The sequence below is a fragment of the Bufo bufo genome, chromosome 5 (genome assembly GCF_905171765.1).
Source record: "Bufo bufo chromosome 5, aBufBuf1.1, whole genome shotgun sequence".
Classification (NCBI taxonomy): domain Eukaryota; kingdom Metazoa; phylum Chordata; class Amphibia; order Anura; family Bufonidae; genus Bufo; species Bufo bufo.
In genome coordinates, this window is record NC_053393.1 from 67,177,228 (window position 1) to 67,200,942 (window position 23,715).

Here is a 23,715-nt window from a genome sequence, read left to right on the forward strand (position 1 = left end):
GAACTTTAATCAGCTGTTAATAGTGAGTATATTTAAAAAAAAAAAAATAATAACATTTTAATCCCAGACAACCCCTTTAAATAAGACAGTTTAAAGTGCCCACATATAACACATTGACAGGGTCAGAAGCACAGGAAGCCCCTATAGGACCTGTAGGCCCTCTGTGTGTGTGAACATCACCATAAGCAACCATCCCACAATTTATTTCTTCTAATTGATATGTACTGCATATATCAGACTGTGTTCACACTACCATTATAATGGAAGCCACAACACTCTGCAAGACCTTTCACACATCGGACACCAATGGCACCCAACGGACCCTGTTGACTTGGGGTTTGTCATTCTCAGCCACAGTTTCCATCACTCAGCTTTATGCTTTCCATCAAGACTGCAGATGTGTGAACAAGAGCCTAATATCCTGCCTGAGCCCATAGCAGTCTTGCATCCATAATGCAGCTGTGTGCATGCTGCCTTATTGCTTTGTTGCTCTTACACCTATTACATTGCTCTCCCTCCAGTACAGAAAATCCCGTACAATGGCCACCAGTTCCAGGAATGGAGCTATCCATCAACGTGGTGGTGGCTGCACCTGAACGGACACTCTCCGTTGAAATGAAGGGGAGTTCTGAAAGCCGTGGACTTACCTCACTTGAAATATCACGAGAGCCTTTATATCATGATATCACGGCCATCACATGATATATTGCCACCACATTTATGACTATGTGTCGGATGTTCTGGAGAGAAGCATCAGCTGAGACTTGGTCATCAGTGGGTTGAGGTTATTTATGTACTAAGGGTTTTCAGTCACAGATTTCATTTGTGACTTTATTACATGATGAGCCTAGATTACACCGTCTTGTGAGAGGCGGGTGACATCTGACCAAAGTTTACAAAAGTTAATATTCTACATATGAATATATAATACACGGATTACATAAAACATTTTAAATGTAAGAAAATGTTATTTAAAAATCTAAACATTTTTTGGTATACCTGGGACAGACCTCTTGTCATCCCGTTATCTGGGGCGTGCGCCGCATCACTCACCCAGCATCTGCTCAGTTCCGGCCGCCAGACTCCTGTGTGCCATGCTGCAGCCTGGCTGCTAGGTCGCTTTCTGTGGGTATGAGTGTCTGTTCTGTGGCATTGATGGTTTCGCACGTACAAGATATTCTACCCTGTGGGTTCTCTCTTAAAGGGGACCGGAGCCTTTACTTTATCATTCCTGCTGTGTAAGTTCTGAATGTATTATCAGCAGTTTGCAATGAAGGTCAAGATGGTTGTTACCAGTTGAGGGTGTGTCCCTGCAGAGACTGACACTATCCACGCAGTGCTGCCAAGGACACCCCCCCCCAACTAGTGTCACTCATCTGGACCTTTTTTGCAAACTGCTGGTAATTCATTTATAAAGGAATGGCACAAAATACAGTAGTCATAAGAAAAGAGGCTCCAGAATTATTATTACATGGGAAATGTATATAGTTACTAAAACATACATGTCAGGAGAAGTGAGAGGTCCTCCTTAACACTTACTACTTTATATTGTTGGTCTTCATTTTTAGATTTAGATTTCACAAAAACATTATTATCTGTTAGCGGGAAACTAGACTTGGACCCCTACATTAATTTACATCAGACCCCAAAATGAATTAATACCTCAGACACTCATTAAGAAGCTAACCAGACACATGAAATTAATTCAGCTCCCAGACTAGAGCTCTACAATTAAAGGGGTTATCCAAGACTTATAATGCTTCCTGGCACCTGCGTCGCTTCTGATGCCGGCAAGGCTGCCACTGCATCTCCCTGGATTGGGGGGATTGGGCAGCCAATAGCAGGCCGCGATGGGGATGAGCCTCCCTCGCGTCACCTACGATGCTTGGGAGGCTTGTCCTCGTCGCGGCCTGCTATTGGCTGCAACCCCTGTCGCCGGAGCCCATAATGGTAGAGTAAGCACTGGGGCTCCTACAATCCAAGATGACAGATCTGTGTGGGATCCTGTCAGCTGGGATCTCCAGTCCGGACAATAAGGTGTTCATAAGGTCCTTGCTCCACATTTGGAGTGAAAGATTCTAGTCAAGTTCCTGGTCGGCCACTGGTCATTGTACCTTGGACTTGGAATGTACGTTGTTCAACCTCGAGTGCTTCGTACAAGACGGTTTCATACATCTGAACCTATCATCAAGCTGAGTGATCTTTAATTCACATGTTCGAATTTTAATAAACCTCACCGAAACTGGATTGTTGGTCTGCAGTAAACGTATGACATGATGCCCTTTCCACGAACAGTGTTGTAGGGCTGACTCAGTTCTTGGGTGTTGTTTCGTTGTACGGGTTTTGGAGAGCAGTTAGGAGATGGGTGTGTATGTGAGGATTCACAATCGTGGAACCACCTTATGACTTACAGTTTTTGGACTCACTAAGGTGTATTATTACTTTCATTGTGGGACTTTTTAAAACTATTTTTCATTTATAATTACATATATAAAAGATATACCGTATTTTATGACATGTTAGCCACACACATCGTTTGTCAGAATGGTCACACCAGGCAGCCAGATCTCCATATAGAAATCTATGAGTCTGGTCCAACTCTTCCAACAACTTAGAATGACATTAAGGGGAACCTGTGACCATGAAAAGGTGAAATAATCTGCAGACAAGCTGAGGAGATTGATATATAGTTTTATGGGGAGAGATTCGATTAATTCCTGTATGCCATTCATTTAAATTCCTGTTCCTTTGAAGTCGAGGAGACGGTCCTATCAGTGAGTGACAGCCTTCTCTCTATGACTGTGTATACATAGATAGCTCTTAATCACTGATAGGACCGCCTCCTCATAGAGGGAAGGCTGTCAATCACTGATAGGACCACCTCCTCATAGAGTGAAGGCTGTCAATCACTGATAGGACCTCCTTCTCATAGAGGGAAGGCTGTCAATCACTGATAGGACCTCCTTCTCATAGAGGGAAGGATGTCAATCACTGTTAGGACTCCTTCTCATAGAGGGAAGGCTGTCAATCACTGATAGGACCTCCTTCTCATAGAGGGAAGGCTGTCAGTCACTGATAGGACACCTCCTCATAGAGGGAAGGCTGTCAGTCACTGATAGGACTGCCTCCTCATAGAGGGAAGGCTGTCAGTCACTGATAGGACCGCCTCCTCATAGAGGGAAGGCTGTCAGTCACTGATAGGACCGCCTCCTCATAGAGGGAAGGCCTTCAGTCACTGATAGGACCGTCTCCTCATAGAGGGAAGGCTGTCAATCACTGATAGGACCGCCTTCTCATAGAGGGAAGGCTGTCAGTCACTGATAGGACCGCCTCCTCATAGAGGGAAGGCTGTCAATCACTGATAGGACCACCTCCTCATAGAGGGAAGGCTGTCAGTCACTGATAGGACCTCCTCCTCATAGAGGGAAGGCTGTCAATCACTGATAGGACCACCTCCTCATAGAGGGAAGGCTGTCAGTCACTGATAGGACCGCCTCCTCATAGAGGGAAGGATGTCAATCACTGATAGGACCGCCTTCTCATAGAGGGAAGGCTGTCAGTCACTGATAGGACCGCCTTCTCATAGAGGGAAGGCTGTCAATCACTGATAGGACTACCTCCTTATAAAGGGAAGGCTGTCAATCACTGATAGGACCGCCTCCTGGACTTCGAAGCCCAGAATGAGCACAAATATAAATAAGTAAATTACAAGTTATACTAAATATTTTCCCATAAAACTATATATCAAACTGCTCAGCTCCGCTTGCTCTACAACATGCTGTCTTCAGCTCAGACACCAAGTTCAACCTAACATGTTCTCTTTAATGCCTATTATTACAATAGCAAAATAATACTTAAAGGCGTTTTCCATGCTGCGTCACCATAGGGCATATGTAGCATTACATGGTGCCTATGAAACTCAATGGCGTGCTTGAGGGGGGTTTCCACGACTTTTGATGACTTATCCTCAAAATAGTCTATCAATATCTGATCGGTGGCGTCCAATTCTCAACACCCTGATGATCAGCTATTCGAAGGGGCCGCAGAGCGCTTTTCAAGCACAATGCTGCATACATATTGAATAGCAGGAAGGGCATATGACCGATGGATATGTTTGACAGGCCCAAATAAGAGGCGGCAGCACTCGCCTGAGCACCACTAACAGCTGACCGGCGGGGTTTATTCTGGATAAAAAGTAATTTGAATCCATATGCAAATTAGCAGTTAAGTGCACAATGGGTGGGCCCAAGCCTCTCTTTGCACCAGTGCTCCTCCTGACTCCTCTTTATCTTGCATCCTGCATAGTATTCTTGCCTTGCCCTGTAAATTAAGAAGAGTAGGGGAGGTCTGGCAGAGGAAGCAGGAGGAGCAGAGGTGTACAGAGTTTCTTGGGTCCACTATTGGTGCACTTAACTGCTCACTTACATATGGATTAAAAGTAGTTTGCTCCAGAATTTAGCAAAAGATCACTATTTGAAAGGTTAACATTCAGCTGAGCTAGCCTTAAAAGGTGCCTGGTTTAACAGTGAATTTCCTGGTGACGGATTCCCTTTAAAGGGGTTGTGTGGGGCGGAGGGGCATGGTTAGTGAGTTTGGCATACCCGCCATTTGGCCGGACCTGTAAAGGAAAGATGACAGCTGCTTCCCGGTGGCCCGCTCCTTCTCCTCCAGGTCTGCAATGCTTTGTTGGACTCCCGCTATGTCAACATCCAGTTTGACATTTTTCGCAGCCAATTACTGATCATCGTGGAAATCTGATACCCTTGCGTCATTGCATCAACGGAGCATCTCAGGCCTGGAGGAGAAGGAACAGGGTGCTTGGAAGAAGGTAAGTCAGCTTTCCTTTACAGGTCCAGCTAAGTGGGTTGGTTTGCCAAAAAACAAGGCATTTTTTCACCACCCTTTTAAGAATGGGTAGATGTCTCACAGACTATTGGCCACCATTCACATTTTTGGTTAAGTGATATTTATTAAAGGGATTCTGTCACCAGGATTAGCGATATGTAGATATTTATATGTGCCCATTAGTCTTCATGCAGTGTTTAAAATGATCCCTCTGTTTATGCTCTGTGTGTGTTATATTCTTATAAAAAGCGATCTTATTCATATGTAAATCACCTCTGTCAGGAGCCCAAGAGGTTGTCCCACGATCTCCTGGAGCCCAGCCGCGCCCATCGATCCGGAGCCCGGCACTGCCTACTACTTAATTTATTCACTGCACTATCCTGACGTCATGTAATCTCTGCTCCGTAGTCTCGCGCTTGCTGCCAGAAGATTCCTCCGCCTAGGACTGCCTTGCACAGAGAGAGTCTTTTCCGGTCCAATCTGGGTGCGCAGGGAGACGGCGCATGCGTAGTGGACAAGTGGAAGCCAGTGCCAGTAGTCCGCACGGGCGCAGACTACAGTGGCCACTGCACCTGCGCGAGACTACGGAGCAGAGATTACATGACGTCAGGGATAGTGCAGTGAATAAATTAAGTAGTAGGCGGTGCAGGTTCTGGATCGATGGGCGCGGCTGGGCTCCAGGAGATCGTGGGACAACCCCTTGGGCTCCTGACAGAGGTGATTTACATATGAATAAGATCGTTTTTTATAAGAATATAAGGCACACAGAGCATAAACAGAGGGATCATTGTAAACACTGCATGAAGACTAATGTGCACATATAAATATCTACATATTGTTAATCCTGGTGACAGAATCCCTTTAAGCTCATAGGCTTGTTATTTTCCATAAGATAAGACTAATTATATTTTTTGTTCTTTTTTTCAGGACCTTGCTTTCCACTTCTTTGTCTTTGTATTTTATTTTGGGGCCTTTGTTCTGGAAGCGGCTGTGTGTGCCCTATCAAATCTAGAGAAGGGAAACTCGACTGTTATCAAACTCGATAGCCACAAGATGGGGCTGAACGTCGCAGCAACGGTATGATATTGAATGATGAATTGACATGCCGATGCCATAGGCACTGTTCACATCTGCACTATGTGGCCGAATCAGCAGGTCCATTGGGGTTGCCGTCAGATTTAGGTGGCAAAAACATTATGCATTAAGCAGCATTCCTTTTGCTGTACAAACTTGTTTTGTTGGCTAAAAGTCTGGACTCCAAACTGATAGGGTACGGCCACGTGCTCAGGTTTCTGGATGCAGCTTTGGAAGTGAAAAATCAGGTGTGGATCATAAAAGGAAAGAAAGATATAAAGGACAGATGCGCCTTCTCCTCCTTTGAAATTCACTCCTTCCAAACCTGCATCAGGTTAAAAGAAAAAAAGCATTACTCACCTCACTGATCCTCCTCGTCAGTGCTGTTTTAACACTTACCAGGTGTTGACTGGTTTTCAATACCTGGTCCTGGCTTGACACCCTGAAGATGCCTGCTCAACCGAATACTGGCTGAGATTGGTAACTGCCATGGCCAGTGACCGGCTGGATAGGCATCTCCTGACATTTTCTGTGCATTGAGCCAGGACCAGGAGGTGGAGACCAACGGGAGTCTGATTAGTGTCAGAATAGTGGGGCAACGATGGGATGAGTAATGCTTCTTTTAGTTATTTTTAATCCATTCTGCACCATATCTCAAAATTTTTATCCATCTAGACAACTCCTCTAACCTAAATCCCCCCAAAGAAACACTTTGAAGGGTTTATCTGGGGCTTTGAGTAAATTCTAGCTTTCAGACAACCCATGTAAGGAGGATCGTTTTACCACTACTTACCATTCTGCGATTCCACAATCTGGGCAGTGCACACATGACTGCCTTTAGGATCGCCTCTTAATGTCTTGACTGAATCAGCTCCTGTGTCATAATGTACATGCAGCTGAATGGGAAGGCACAGGACAGGGGCAGATTCGGTCAAGACCTCAGCGGAAGAGTTGGCAGAAGGTCAGACAGTCGTTAGCACAGCCCAGATTGTGGTGCAACGAAATGGTAAGTAGTGGTGAAATGATCTTTCGTCCACAGGTTGTCTGAAAGGTGGAATTTAGTCAAAGCCCCGGAGTAGTCCTCTACAACCACACAGCGGTTTTTGTCCAGCAGGGTAAAGGCTGGACCTCCGCAAGACCCCATTATAGTCAATAGGTCCAGTGGGCATTCCAGTAACATCTAGCAGCGCCGGATCCAGAGTACTCTGGCAGGCTATTCTCTGCCGGAACTCCTAACGGCAGTACGAAACAGGCCTAAGTCACTACCTATGGGAAGTGGACTTATGGGTAAAGTCATTTACACTGAACAAAATATAAACGCAACACTTTCGGTTTTACTCCCATTTTGCATGAGCTGAACTCAAAGATCTGAAACATTTTTTACATACACAAAAGACCCATTACTCTCAAATATTGTTCACAAATCTGTCTAAATCTGTGTTAGTGAGCACTTCTCCTTTACAGAGATAATCCGTCCCACCTCACAGGTGTGGCATATCAAGGTGCTGATTAGACAGCATGGATATTGCACAGGTGTGCCTTAGACTACCCACAATAAAAGACCACTCTGAAATGTTCACAGTTTTGCCTTACTGGGGGAGGTCAGAAAACCAGTCAGTATCTGGTGCGGCCACCATTTGCCTCACACAGTACAACACATCTCCATCGCATAGAGTTGATCAGGTTGTTGATTGTGGTCTGTGGACTGTTGGCCGACTCCTCTTCAATAGCTGTGCGAAGTTGCAGAATATTGCCAGGAACTGGAACACGCTGTCGTATACGCCGATCCAGAGCATCCCAAACATGCTCAATGGGTGACATGTCCGGTGAGTATGCTGGCCATGCAAGAACTGGGATGTTTTCAGCTTCCAGGAATTGTGTACAGATCCTTGCAATATGGGGTCGTGCATTATCATGCTGCAACATGAGGTGATGGTCATGGATGAATGGCACAACAATGGGCCTCAGGATCTCTTCACGGTATCTCTGTGCATTCAAAATGCCATCAATAAAATGTACCTGTGTTCGTTGTCCATAACATACGCCTGCCCATACCATAACCCCACCGCGACCATGGGCCACTCGATCCACAACGTTGACGTCAGCAAATCGCTCACCCACACAACGCCACACACGCTGTCTGCCATCTGCCCTGAACAGTGAAAACCGGGACTCATCCGTGAACAGAACGCTTCTCCAACGTGCCAGACGCCATCAAATGTGAGCATTTGCCCACTCAAGTCTGTTACGACGACAAACTGCAGTCAGGTCCAGACCCCGATGAGGACGACAAATTCTTTGGTTATGCAAACCGATAGTTGCTGCAGCTGTTCGGGTGGCTGGTCTCAGACGATCATGGAGGTGAACATGCTGGATGTGGAGGTCCTGGGCTGGTGTGGTTACATGTGGTCTGCAGTTGTGAGGTCGGTTGGATGTACTGCCAAATTCTCTGGAGACGGCTTATGGCAGAGAAATGAACATTCATTGCACAGGCAACAGCTCTGGTAGACATTCCTGCAGGCGGCATGCCAATTGTACACTCCCTCAAATGGTGCGACATCTGTGGCATTGTGCTGTGTGATCAAACTGCACATTTCAGAGTGGCCTTTTATTGTGGGAAGTCTAAGGCACACCTGTGCAATATTCATAGTCTAATCAGCACCTTGATATGCCACACCTGTGAGGTGGGATGGATTATCTCGGCAAAGGAGAAGTGCTCACTAACACAGATTTAGACAGATTTGTGAACAATATTTGAGAGTAATGAGTCTTTTGTGTATGTAGAAAATGTTTCAGATCTTTGAGTTGAGCTCATGCAAAATGGGAGCAAAACCGAAAGTGTTGCGTTTATATTTTTGTTCAGTGTAATAATGCCTGTAATTTATACCAGGTAGTCATCGATACTTTGTGGATTTACTCTAAAAGTTAGAAACAAACGTGTTTTGTGTCTACAAATCCTTCTTGCTCTTTGCAGTAATTATGTATTGATTTTCTGATCCTGTGATTTATTCAGTGTACATTTTTCTCGTCTGACGTTGTTCTCTTGAAGTACAAGAGCCGGCACTGTTGTGTGAAGTATTTTATGCTCAGTGCTGGAATGTGGCTACGGAATGTTGCAGATAAGGTTTCATTGCATCTGAGTATTTGTAGTGCAATTACAGGACTCTTGATGCCCAAGTTACATCAGCATGTACCCTTTAAAGGTTCCTTGGGAAAATCTTGACATTGTAAAGTGTCTGGGCAATTCATGTTAAAATCCTGAATGTAATGTAATATACTGTGTCTATATATATATATATATATATATATATATATATATCATACCTCCCAACCGTCCCGGATCCGGCGGGACAGTCACAGGTTTCAGTAGGAGCAATGTCCCGCTTTGTAGCAGTTGTTCCTGCTTCCATAGGACTCAGAGACAGCTGCCTGTAATGATGAAGCAAAAGTCATCCATCAGCTCCCTGTTCCATCATTCCCCCTGCCGGCGCTCTACACTGCAAGTCTGGGCAGGGGGCGGGGCCGGCGGTAGTATGTAGAGTTTTTTTTGGGGGGTTTTATTTTACTGCCTGTGAAGGGGGCACTTTACTGGGCATATTACAGTGAGGGGGCACAACTGGGCATATTACAGTGAGGGGGCACAACTGGGCATATTACAGTGAGGGGGCACAACTGGGCATATTATAGTGAGGAGGCACAACTGAGCATATTACTGTGAGGGGGCACAACTGGGCATATTATAGTGAGGAGGCACAACTGGGCATATTACAGTGAGGGGGCACAGCTGGGCATATTACAATGAGGAGCACAAATGGGCATATTACTGTGAGGGGGCACAGCTGGGCATATTACAGTGTGGGGGCACAGATGGGCATTGTGAGGAACATGTATTAATATTTACTGTCAGCCATGTCCTCACACCCACCATTTGCTGAAAGATGGAAGAGGAAATCAAGCTCCACAGGGAGGCCCTGCTTCAAAGCCACAGCCAGATAGCAGAAAACTCCTAGCAGGCAACATGTAGTTACATTTCACACCTCCAGTCAGACAGCACGGATCCTACAGGAAAAAAACCCAGCAGGAGGTATCAGCCCTTGCCAGGATCAATGATACCTCCCAGACATGTTGGCACCTACATTTCATAAGGAATTATGAATCGCCCGGCCATCCCAGGCACAAACCGGATACATATTTGTGTCCCAGTGGCCACGGTGAACATGCCCATGGGCTTTGTTTGATGGGGGATGCCAGGGAAGGGAGATATCCATATTTCCCCACAGAAACCAAATAACAGTACCATGCTTGGACTCTAGTTGTAGCCGGAACCCAGGCAGATCAATTGGGCCCGGAACCATCTTCCTACGACATTCTGGTCTGGGGGCTATGAGCCCTAAGGTTTTTTTTGGGTCATTTGCTGCCAGCACCAGAGTAGGAGGGGTGGACCCTACCCATAGTGGGGAGGGGAGTGGCCGGCTACAGGTCATAAGCCCATGCAAGCCAGCGGGCGGCGTCTTTCTCTAAAGAAGGGTCACATCCTGTAATGTGTTTAGGGGGACCCAGGTACTAGTTGAGATCACTGCCCTTCATGTGACTACAGCAAAGAACACCTCACAACCCAAAGGAACTTTCATCTTACCCGGTAACTGACTTTTGCTCTGCTTAACCCTGTTGTACCTATATAACCTGTATCTGTAACCTCAGACCACTGTATATATTCTCTGTGTATATTGTGTTATATATGCCCTTAAGGCGATTAAATATATAATTTAATCTTGTGCTATCTTGTATCTCGATCACTAATCCCCACGTCCGTGTTTCGGCCTAGTTATAAGCTGCCGCGGACCAGGCTTATATCAAACGAAAAGCTGGTGGCAGATACCCGGGCTGAGACAGCACTGTTTTCACTGCGGCAGTGAAAAGGCTCTCTCAGATTGTTGCCTCTCTGTGCCTGCGTGGACAGGAGGTGTCTGTGTAAACTGTACCAAGCTGACCTTAACTGCTCCTCTGGAGGGCGTAACGTCACGCTTTGGTAACCCGTGACCATACCGCATCTCGTGAGCTCGACGTAGGTGACGTCAAGTGGGACACGTCAGTGAGGGGGCACAGTTGGGCATATTACTGTGAGGGGGCACAGGTGGGCATATTACTGTGAGGGGGCACAGCTGGGCATATTACTTTGAGGGGGCACATAAATGGGTATAACTATTGTGAGGGGGCACATAACTAGGCATAAACTAGGCATAACTACTGTGAGGGGGCACAGCTGGGCGTATTACTGTGAGGGGGCACAACTGGGCATAACTACTGTAAGGGGGCACAGCTGAGCATATTACTGTGAGGGCGCACATATCTGGGCATAACTATTGTGAGGGGGCACATTTGGGCTTATTGTGAGGTGGCACAACTGGGCATATTACTGTGAGGGTCACCTATCTGGGCATCGCTACTGTGAGGGGACACATATCTGGGCATATTACTGTGAGGGGGCAAATATCTGGGCATATTACTGTGAGGGGGCACATATCTGGGCATATTACTGTGAGGGGGCATATAACTGGGCATATTACTGTGAGGGGGCACATAACTGGGCATATTACTGTGAGGGGGGCGCAATGGGATTGGGATTAGGTGTTTAGTTATATGAAAAAATGAAAAATAATTTTCTGCTGCACACCGCACATAGTGGCCCTCTTCCTTCTTTTCTAAAGTTGGGAGGTATCATATATATATACAGTACAGACCAAAAGTTTGGACACACCTTCTCATTCAAAGAATTTTCTTTATTTTCATGACTATGAAGGCATCAAAACTATGAATTAACACATGTGGAATTATATACATAACAAACAAGTGTGAAACAACTGAAAATATGTCATATTCTAGGTTCTTCAAAGTAGCCACCTTTTGCTTTGATTACTGCTTTGCACACTCTTGGCATTCTCTTGATGAACTTCAAGAGGTAGTCCCCTGAAATGGTCTTCCAACAGTCTTGAAGGAGTTCCCAGAGATGCTTAGCACTTGTTGGCCCTTTTGCCTTCACTTTGCGGTCCAGCTCACCCCAAACCATCTCGATTGGGTTCAGGTCCGGTGACTGTGGAGGCCAGGTCATCTGGCGCAGCACCCCATCACTCTCCTTCATGGTCAAATAGCCCTTACTTTCAAAGTTTTCCCAATTTTTCGGCTGACTGACTGACCTTCATTTCTTAAAGTAATGATGGCCACTAGTTTTTCTTTACTTAGCTGCTTTTTTCTTTCCATAATACAAATTCTAAGGCCCCTTTCACACGGGCGAGTATTCCGCGCAGATGCGATGTGGGAGGTGAACGCATTGCACCCGCACTGAATACTGACCCATTCATTTCTATGGGGCTGTTCACATGAGCGGTGATTTTCACGCATCACTTGTGCATTGCGTGAAAATCGCAGCATGCTCCTCTTTGTGCGTTTTTCACGCAACGCAGGCCCCATAGAAGTGAATGGGGTTGCGTGAAAATCGCAAGCATCCGCAAGCAAGTGCGGATGCGGTGCGATTTTCACACACGGTTGCTAGGATACGATCGGGATGGAGACCCGATCATTATTATTTTTCCTTATAACATGGTTATAAGGGAAAATAATAGCATTCTGAATACAGAATGCATAGTAAAACAGTGCTGGAGGGGTTAAAATAAAATAAAAAATAATTTAACTCACCTTAATCCACTTGATCGCGGAGCCCGGCATCTGCTTCTGTCTCCTTTGTTGAATAGGACCTGTGGTGAGCATTAAATACAGTTACAGGACCTTTGATGACGTCACTCCGGTCATCACATGGTACGTCACATGATCTTTTACCATGGTGATGGATCATGTGATGACCGGAGTGACGTCATCAAAGGTCCTGGAATGAATGCTCAGCACAGAAGGAGACAGACGAGATGCCGGCAGCGCCAGCAAGTGGATTAAGGTGAGTTAAATTTTTTTTTATTTCTTTTTAACCCCTCCAGCGCTAGTTTACTATGCATTCTGTATTTAGAATGAATTATTTTCCCTTATAACATGGTTATAAGGGAAAATAATAGCAATCTACAGAACACCGATCCCAAGCCCGAACTTCTGTGAAGAAGTTCGGGTTTGGGTACCAAACACGCGCGATTTTTCTCACGCGGGTGCAAAACGCATTACAATGTTTTGCACTCGTGCGGAAAAATCGCGGGTGTTCCCGCAACGCACCCGCACATTTTCCCGCAACGCCCGTGTGAAAAAGGCCTAACAGTCTATTCAGTAGGACTATCAGCTGTGTATCCACCTGACTTCTCCTCAACGCAACTGATGGTCCCAACCCCATTTATAAGGCAAGAAATCCCACTTATTAAACCTGACAGGGCACACCTGTGAAGTGAAAACCATTTCAGGGGACTACCTCTTGAAGCTCATCAAGAGAATGCCAAGAGTGTGCAAAGCAGTAATCAAAGCAAAAGGTGGCTACTTTGAAGAACCTAGAATATGACATATTTTCAGTTGTTTCACACTTGTTTGTTATGTATATAATTCCACATGTGTTAATTCGTAGTTTTGATGCCTTCATGTGTCCAAACTTTTGGTCTGTACTGTATATATGCACCCATTGACAAAATAATAACAAACCAAGAAAGAGTTGTTGGAAGGGAATGAAGCTTATTATGTGTGAATGTTATGATGAGATATGGGATTACAATATTAGAGCAAAAGGAGTTTATTGGGAAAAACGACAATTGAAAGGAGGTTGCAGTACCCTGTTGGGCGCCTCTAGCTCAGGTTGCCGAAGCTGGCACCCCAGCTGGTCCTATAAATACTCAGTTGGTGATAAATCTGGAGACCAGGCAGCCAAGGAAGTGTTGTAATCTGGTGGAGACATTTATGGGAAACCCTTGCTGTGTATACTGCTGAAAAATGCCAGTTGTGAGCTCTGCCATGAGAGGAACACATGAGGCTGCAGGACATCCTGTACATATCGCCGAGCTGTTAGTGTCCCTTGTTTCATTACTAGGAGTTCCCGACTGTCATGTGCGGTGGCCCCCAGATCATCACACCAGCAGTTGGGGCAGTGTGTTGCTGCACAGCAAAGACAGGATTGAGGTGCTCACCCATGAGGCCTCTATACTGGAACTTGACCATTGTGGGATCCCAAACAGATCCTGGATTTGTTGCTAAAGATGACACAGTTCTAGTCTGTAGCAGTCCAAGTTTCTTGTGCACGACACCTCTGCAAACAAAGGTGAAAGTGGCTGGCTGTCAATGACAGGACATGTGATGACACCAAACTTCTGCAAAGCATCTGAAAATGGTCTGGGCAGAGACAAGGGTGTGTCATGAAGGTGCTACCTGTGCCCAGATGGTGGACAACAAAACTATGGGAGCTGCTAGTGCTTGTTGGCAAATCAAACAGTCCTCTCTTCTGATGGCCTGTCTGCGCAGTCTAAGCCTGTTCATTATGTATGCATGCACCCAGGGCCGGCTCCAGGTTCATGTGGGCCCTTGGGCGATAAATCCCAGTGGGCCCCCATGAGGCATTTTTTTACATTGACATGTCCCCCTGTGGCTCCTACACGGTATAATGACCCCCAGTGGCCCCTATACAGTATAATGACTACTAGTGGCCCTTCACACAGTATAATGAACCCCCAATTCCCCCCCCCACTGTATAATGACCACCTGTGGCCCTGCATTCAGAATAATAACCCCCAGTCGCCCCCATTTAGAATAATGACCCCCAGTAGCCCCCACACTGGGGGAATACTGTATGGAGGGGGCTCTGGGGGTATTTATACTGAATGGAGGGTCATTGGTGATCATTACTAAATGGGGGACACTGGGGGTCATTATACTATGTAAAGGGCCCTCACAGTATAATGACCCCACAGTGGCCCTCCATTCAGAATAATGACCCCCAGTCGCCCCCACACTGGGGGTTATACTGTATTGAGGGGGCACGAGGGGTTATTATATTTAATGGGGGCTCTGGTGGTCATTATGCTAAATGGAGGGTCAATGGGGATCATTATACTAAATGGGGGGCACTGGGAGTCATTATACTGTGTAAGGGACCCTCACAGTGTGATGAATGACCCCCCAGTGGCCCCCTCACATACCTATCATTGCAGGGGAGCTGGTGGTCCTGTCATTCACTAACCGCAGCTCCCAGCTCCCCACATGAACCTAGAGCCGGCCCTGAATGACCCCCAGTAGCCCCCACACGGGGGGAATACTGTATGGAGGGGGCTCTGGGGGTCATTATACTGAATGGAGGGTCATTGGTGATCATTATACTAAATGGGGGACACTGGGGGTCATTATACTATGTAAAGAGCCCTCACAGTATAATGACCCCACAGTGACCCTCCATTCAGAATAATGACCCCCAGTCGCCCCCACACTGGGGGTTATACTGTATGGAGGGGGCACGAGGGGTTATTATATTTAATGGGGGATCTGGTGGTCATTATGCTAAATGGAGGGTCAATGGGGATCATTATACTAAATGGGGGGCACTGGGAGTCATTATACTGTGTAAGGGACCCTCACAGTGTGATGAATGACCCCCCAGTGGCCCCCTCACATACCTATCATTGCAGGGGAGCCGGCGGTCCTGTCATTCACTAATCGCAGCTCCCTGCGCTCCTTCTCTCCTCCGGCCCGCTGCAGCAGTGAGCCAGGCCTGGAGGAGAGAAGGAGATGTGCAGTGATGGAGCTAGAACTGCCTGGGCCCCACAGCGAAATTTAGTACGCCCCCCTCCCCCCCAATGTGTGTTCACATTACGTTTTTCCTATCGGTTTGATGTATACACATGTGCAGCACTCCACGTTTTTGTATCCTGCAGAGTCAAGTAAAAAATGCATACGTTAACGTATATGTTTTTTTACCATGGAACTGTATGGTGAACGGACGCCACTGTACGGCATCAGTCTGAGGCATCAGTTAACGCATACATTTTCAGTATGCATTAAATGGATGGCAAAAATGTGATGTGAACCCAGCCCTAGTGTCAGAATAAGCACCAGTACACATCGGAGCAGCGTGGCGGAGAGGGGAGGCCGCCATGTACTGACATAGCGCTACCTGGTCCTGGTGTTCAGGGATGAGGACTGTGCCCCCAAGGATCATTATCTACTGGGAAATAAAGGGCACAGTATAATACACTAGAAACTATATAATATAAAGATGTTAGCCCCACCTCCCGAATAATCATACGATTAGGGGCTCATTTATTATATAGAAATACGTCTATATTAGGCGTATTTCTGACACAGATTGTGGCGCAAAGGTCCTTAACACCGCAATCTGTATCTTTTCCCGCTCATGCCAGGTCTAAAAAAAGTGGTGTGGGCAGAAAGGGATACAGTTATGGCCATCCAGTTATTGGATACCACCGCCATGTAGTGATAACACCGCCATATAGTGATAACACCGCCATACAAGGATAAAACCACCATACAGTGACCGGATAAAAGGGTATAAGAGGGCACAGTACAGGGAATGACTATGGGCACTGCACAGGGTGTGGTAGGAGGGCACAATGCAGGGTATAAAGGGGCACAGTACGGGGTGGGGGGCACAGTCACATGACCCTGTGATGTTAGAAGGTCCTTATGGTGAATGCGGTTCAGATGCCACCATAATGAGAGGCAGAGGAGTGAGACAGGGGCCCGGGGCCCTGGATGGACAGGAGGGGTGGACACAGCAAGTAGGTTGAAGGGGCTCTGAGGGCGATTCATACAAGTAGTGGCAGGAGGTCTGTGCAGGGCAGCAATAGGAGATAGGAGGGTGGGACAGGAGCCCTGGATACATGAGGGCGGAAAGGAGACAGCAGGGGCTCCATAAGGGTGATATAGGACAGGATATGGGGGGGGGGGGGGGGGGCCGGTGTCATGGAGGCAATCAGCTTAATAAAACAGTAACATAACTAAATAGAATGAAGCAGCAGTGTCCCCCCCTTTCCTTCTGTCCCACAGACAAGAGACAGTCACAGTGCAGACTCACTCACAGACTGTCTCCACACTTCTCTGCTCCAGCTCCAGCCCTGCGGTCTCTCTCGGTCTCTCTCCTCAGGCAGCACTGTACACTGTCCTGTGTAGAGGGGGCGTGTCCTGAGTCTCTGCAGCTCAGGGGGCCCACCAGAGGGGTACTGCGTATGTGAATTGACAGCAGTGAGAGCTCCCATCTGTATTGATGGAAGTGCTCATAGCAGCTCAGTGGGCCCCCCCAGGAGTATTGGGCCCCGGCACTTGCCCGGGGATGCCGGGTTATGACACCGGCCCTGCATGCACCCTCCCAATATCTCCTAACAGCTAGTTCAGAACAGACTAGATGGCGGGCAGCTCGTTGAAATGACTATTCTACTACTATTCGCAACGTTTGTCAACTGGGCAAAACCCCTTTAAGTGTGTCTGGGTGCATTATTTTATTTTTTGGACAATGAGTGTGTGTGTGTGTATATATATATATATATATATATATATATATATATATATATATATACAGTACAGACCAAAAGTTTGGACACACCTTCTCATTCAAAGAGTTTTCTTTATTTTCATGACTATGAAAATTGTAGATTCACACTGAAGGCATCAAAACTATGAATTAACACATGTGGAATTATATACATAACAAACAAGTGTGAAACAACTGAAAATATGTCATATTCTAGGTTCTTCAAAGTAGCCACCTTTTGCTTTGATTACTGCTTTGCACACTCTTGGCATTCTCTTGATGAGCTTCAAGAGGTAGTCCCCTGAAATGGTTTTCACTTCACAGGTGTGCCCTGTCAGGTTTAATAAGTGGGATTTCTTGCCTTATAAATGGGGTTGGGACCATCAGTTGCGTTGAGGAGAAGTCAGGTGGATACACAGCTGATAGTCCTACTGAATAGACTGTTAGAATTTGTATTATGGCAAGAAAAAAGCAGCTAAGTAAAGAAAAACGAGTGGCCATCATTACTTTAAGAAATGAAGGTCAGTCAGTCAGCCGAAAAATTGGGAAAACTTTGAAAGTAAGGGCTATTTGACCATGAAGGATAGTGATGGGGTGCTGCGCCAGATGACCTGGCCTCCACAGTCACCGGACCTGAACCCAATCGAGATGGTTTGGGGTGAGCTGGACCGCAAAGTGAAGGCAAAAGGGCCAACAAGTGCTAAGCATCTCTGGGAACTCCTTCAAGACTGTTGGAAGACCATTTCAAGTGACTACCTCTTGAAGCTCATCAAGAGAATGCCAAGAGTGTGCAAAGCAGTAATCAAAGCAAAAGGTGGCTACTTTGAAGAACCTAGAATATGACATATTTTCAGTTGTTTCACACTTGTTTGTTATGTATATAATTCCACATGTGTTAATTCATAGTTTTGATGCCTTCATAGTCATGAAAATAAAGAAAACTCTTTGAATGAGAAGGTGTGTCCAAACTTTTGGTCTGTACTGTATATGTATATATATATATATATATATATATATATATATATATATATATATACACTGCTCAAAAAAATAAAGGGAACACAAAAATAACGCATCCTAGATCTGAGTTAAATATTCTTCTGAAATACTTTGTTCTTTACATAGTTGAATGTGCTGACAACAAAATCACACAAAAATAAAAAAAATGGAAATCAAATTTTTCAACCCATGGAGGTCTGGATTTGGAGTCACACTCAAAATTAAAGTGGAAAAACACACTACAGGCTGATCCAACTTTGATGTAATGTCCTTAAAACAAGTCAAAATGAGGCTCAGTAATGTGTGTGGCATCCACGTGCCTGTATGACCTCCCTACAACGCCTGTGCATGCTCCTGATGAGGTGGCGGATGGTCTCCTGAGGGATCTCCTCCCAGACCTGGACTAAAGCATCTGCCAACTCCTGGACAGTCTGTGGTGCAAGACGTGGATAGAGCGAGACATGATGTCCCAGATGTGCTCAATTGGATTCAGGTCTGGGGAACGGGCGGGCCAGTCCATAGCATCAATGCCTTCGTCTTGCAGGAACTGCTGACACACTCCAGCCACATGAGGTCTAGCATTGTCTTGCATTAGGAGGAACCCAGGGCCAACCGCACCAGCATATGGTCTCACAAGGGGTCTGAGGATCTCATCTCGGTACCTAATGGCAGTCAGGCTACCTCTGGCGAGCACATGGAGGGCTGTGCGGCCCTCCAAATAAATGCCACCCCACACCATTACTGACCCAATGCCAAACCGGTCATGCTGGAGGATGTTGCAGGCAGCAGAACGTTCTCCACGGCATCTCCAGACTCTGTCACGTCTTTCACGTGTGCTCATTTGTGAAGAGCACAGGGCACCAGTGGCGAATTTGCCAATCTTGGTGTTCTCTGGCAAATGCCAAACGTCCTGCACGGTGTTGGGCTGTAAGCACAACCCCCACCTGTGGACGTCGGGCCCTCATATCACCCTCATGGAGTGTGTTTCTGACCGTTTGAGCAGACACATGCACATTTGTGGCCTGCTGGAGGTCATTTTGCAGGGCTCTGGCAGTGCTCCTCCTGTTCCTCCTTGCACAAAGGCGGAGGTAGCGGTCCTGCTGCTGGGTTGTTGCCCTCCTACGGCCTCCTCCACGTCTCCTGATGTACTGGCCTGTCTCCTGGTAGCGCCTCCATGCTCTGGACACTACGCTGACAGACACAGCAAACCTTCTTGCTACAGCTCGCATTGATGTGCCACTTGTGTGGGTTGTAGACTCCGTCTCATGCTACCACTAGAGTGAAAGCACCACCAGCATTCAAAAGTGACCAAAACATCAGCCAGGAAGCATAGGAACTGAGAAGTGGTCTGTGTTCACCACCTGCAGAACCACTCCTTTATTGGGGGTGTCTTGCTAATTGCCTATAATTTCCACCTGTTGTCTATCCCATTTGCACAACAGCATGTGAAATTGATTGTCACTCAGTGTTGCTTCCTAAGTGGACAGTTTGATTTCACAGAAGTGTGATTGACTTGGAGTTACATTGTGTTGTTTAAGTGTTCCCTTTATTTTTTTGAGCAGTGTATATATATATATATATATATATATATATATATAATATTTATTTTCTAATTATAAGATTAATCGGGGCAGCCATCTTGCCAGCAGTCACATGGACATAGGAACCTTTAGTCTGTAGATGACTCATTGACTTCTGTGGGAGAGTTTTGTGGACATAGCCTGTGACCTGTACAAAGGTCATTGTGCAGGGAGGAGGAGGATCTGAGCTGTGAGTGTGACCATTACCTGTTTTAAATGGTGGATCCTGTGTTATCGATGTATACATGTTACCTGTAATTGTAATCCAGCCTCTGATAATGAGATGACTGGTGAAAATTGATCTCTATACTAGGACTTCTCAAAGCGTGAGGCTCATTAATTGGTGAGCAGTGACACAAAGCAGGCACTCGAAGGGCTCATGCACACAACCGTATGTATTTTGCATACCGCAAAAAATACGGATGACATCCGTGTGCATTTCGTATTTTTTGGAACAGCTGGCGCCTAATAGAACAGTCCTATCCTTGTACGTAATGCGGACAATAATAGGACATGCTCTATTTTTGGGGGGAATGGAAATACGGACATACTGAAACGGAATGCACACAGAGTAACTTCCGTTTTTTTTTTTTTTGCAGACCCATTGAAATGAATGGTTCCGCAAAAAAAAAAAACTGAACAGACAGGGAAAGAAAATACGTTTGTGCGCATGAGCCCTAAAACTTAAACTACACTGATAATGCCAGATCTTCAATATCAGTGTAATGTCCTTGGGTACAAGGAGTGAAGGACAGATGGTGACATCGGGGTCACATGAGAGGTCACAGGTCCTTCAATCAATATTCCAGGGAGAATCTGCACAGGAGGTAATACTGTCCCCCCTACCTCCAGCATTGTACAATCTATGCCCTCTGTTGTGGAGATTATGCCAACAGTCTGAGAGGGCTCAGAATGGGGAAAGTTTTGCTGCCAACGGAGAATACGGGTTTGGGAATGCTAGTATGTCTAGTGGCAGTGAGGGGGGTATAAAGCTGTTACCAATTAAGGAGAAAAGGGAAATGAGAGAATGCTGCTGCCCTTAGAAAGGGGTGGTTAGGGGAACAATGCTGCTGCCAGTTGGAAAGAGGCGTGAAAGGGTTCAGTGTTGCTTCTGGGGTGGTAGGAAAGGAAGGCGATTAGTGAAAAGAGGGACAATGCTGCTGCTGCTGATAGGAGGCAGGTGGAAAGGGAGACAATGTTGCTGCTAGTAGGGGAGTGTTGGTAAGGGGACAATACTGCTGCCAGTGGGAGCAGGGGAAAATGGGACAGTGGTGCTGCACTGAGGTATTTGGTGCTTTTGGGGAGGTATTTTGTGTTGCACTGGGGTATGTTTTGGTGATGCTGGGGAGGTATGTTATGTTGCACAATGGTTTTTGGTGCTGTTAGAGGGTAATATGGATGCTGCTCTGTGTTGTGTCTGGGGCTGTGCAATAGTATTTGTTCACTGGTGGGGTCCATGACCGTTGATTGAAAGACTGAGTAGAAAAAAGTCGGCGAAATCCTCCTCTACAGAAAAGGAAGTGTTGGCCTATTATCAGGCCTACTGACCAGAGTGAAAACTGTAACACCTGTAATATATTTAACTTGTCATTGACACCATCATCCACTCACCTGAACCTGCATTTGTCCTCGTGCCTTGCATCCATCTGTCTAATATCAAAGGCAACCCACCTAACACCAGACAGGAGCCCCAAAGGGTCGGGGAGGGTGTCCATTCACTGCACGGCCCCAGGGAGCATTGGAGTGACTTTAGCCACCATCAATCACCACCACTCCTAGCAGCGCCAAAACTACCACTCCCCTTCTGGCAGCTCTGTCCCTGCGGGCTCACTGCATAAAATGTCATTTATTTATGACAAATTCCATTTAAAAGAACGCTCCAAGCAAAATGACTTGGTATTTACTATTTCAGGATTTACTAACCCTCTCTGATATCTGGACAGTGTAAATTTAGACCAGACAGTCTAAGAACGTGCCAGAATCAAAGTGGCTCATGCTGGGTGGTAAATTTTGTGTATATTTAGACACTTTTTTGAACTATACCCAAATTGCTGGTTGGTGTCAAAACTTTGCTGCAGTTTTTGGCGCATTGTAAGGAACAACTCCGTTCACTAATCTAGGCTATGCCTCTTTCCCACTAAGGCACAATCTTGTGTTGTTGGAAGCACAAGAAGTGTCTAAAACACATAAATGTGATGTAAAGCATGTACACGTTTGTTTCAGGGAGGAAAGGCAACAAAAAGAAATTCTGGAATTAGTTTTTTTATTAAACTGCTTTCACCGCGCATAATAAATAACATGATATTTTAAACATTTTGGGACGCAGCTGTACCAATTATGTTTATCTTTTTTTAATATATTTAGATTATTATTATTATTATTATTATACACACTTATATAGCGCTGACATATCCCGCTGCGCTTTACAGACATTAGGATTGAGCTGTCCCCAATGGGGCTCACAATCTAAGGTCCCTATCAGTAGGTCTTTGGAGTGCGGGAGGAAACCGGAGTACCTGGAGGAAACCCACGCAAACACGAGGAGAACATACAAACTCCATGCAAATGTTGGACCCAGGACCCCAGCCCCCAAATCTTTATTCAACCGTTTTACACATTTTCTTTTTTTCATCCCCTTAGGGGACTTGAACCTATCACTTCTCCTTTGCATTGTAATACTTTATACTTTACCCTATACTACAGTGTATAGGGATCTTCACAGGCATGATATTACTTCCTAATCCTAACAGAAGCGGGGTGGAATAAAGGCTCGGGGCCTTCAGAAGGCCACCAGCTGCCATGACAGCTACTTGGCAACCCGCGATTGAATGCCTCCTAATCTAGCTAATAAAGGACTACCCCGAATGCCGTCCCTTTATGATATTTATAATGGTATATCCACACACGGTGTATGTCACGGTTTTCACAAATTTCCACCTAAAATGTGCCGGAACGGGCAGTGTGAATACGTCATAGAACATGGGGATGACCCCTATAACTCTATTTATCTAACCCCGATTGTGAAATTTGTTTAGTCAAAACCTAAAACCACTGCACGCAAATTTCAAGAAAAAAAATATTTACTCATGAAAATTTTTCTTATTTCTTTCCCCAGATTTTCGCTTTCGCCGCCACCGTTTGCTATGGGTGCAGCATGGCGCTGGGATTCCGTAGGTGGAGACAATAACATCCTGAAACAAGCTGAACCAGACAGACCCGCTGGAATCTGATAGCAGATAAAAGAGCAGGAATGTGTTCTCTAGTGCACGGGCTTCTTACAAGTGTCACCCGGGAAGAGCCTGGCCTCAGAAACATATCAGCCTGAAGAGACTGCCCCTTAACCACCTGTATATGTGCCTACAGGAGTGCAGATACTGTACATTGTAATATAATAGAATCCCAGGCGGACGTCTGTTCCTGTATTAGGATGTGATGCTCTTGGATATGTTTGTATGGGAGTTTTGCAATAAAAAGAAAATTCAAAGGCCATTTATCATTGAAAATGTGAAAATGAAATCTAAAACTGCTGGGACGTTGCTTTGAACTAAATTCTATATGTTTGGTACCATTTAAATGGGACATGACACCACTCCTGGCTTGTCTGTTTTAGTATTCCCTGGGAATGAACACATCTAGAAGCATCTTTTTCATAACTCTGCACTGTTCCGGTCATCAATTATTCCTCCTGAACAGTTAGGAATACATTGACAACTGTGTACTACCATTCAAAAAATGGAAAACAGCGGCTACACCCACTAATCGGCT

At 45.8% G+C, this 23,715-nt stretch overlaps 1 protein-coding gene across 1 annotated transcript in view; it reads left to right on the top strand.

Moving 5' to 3' along the window:
• MAL2 (mal, T cell differentiation protein 2) overlaps nucleotides 1-23,458 on the top strand; it is a 67,855-nt gene extending 44,397 nt beyond the window's left edge. The window contains exons 3-4 of the mRNA XM_040433056.1: nucleotides 5,773-5,922; nucleotides 23,066-23,458. Coding sequence (XP_040288990.1) covers nucleotides 5,773-5,922; nucleotides 23,066-23,137 — 222 coding nt within the window. The 3' untranslated portion in view covers nucleotides 23,138-23,458. The remainder of the gene's footprint in view (nucleotides 1-5,772; nucleotides 5,923-23,065) is intronic.
• The last annotated feature ends 257 nt before the right edge of the window (nucleotides 23,459-23,715 follow it).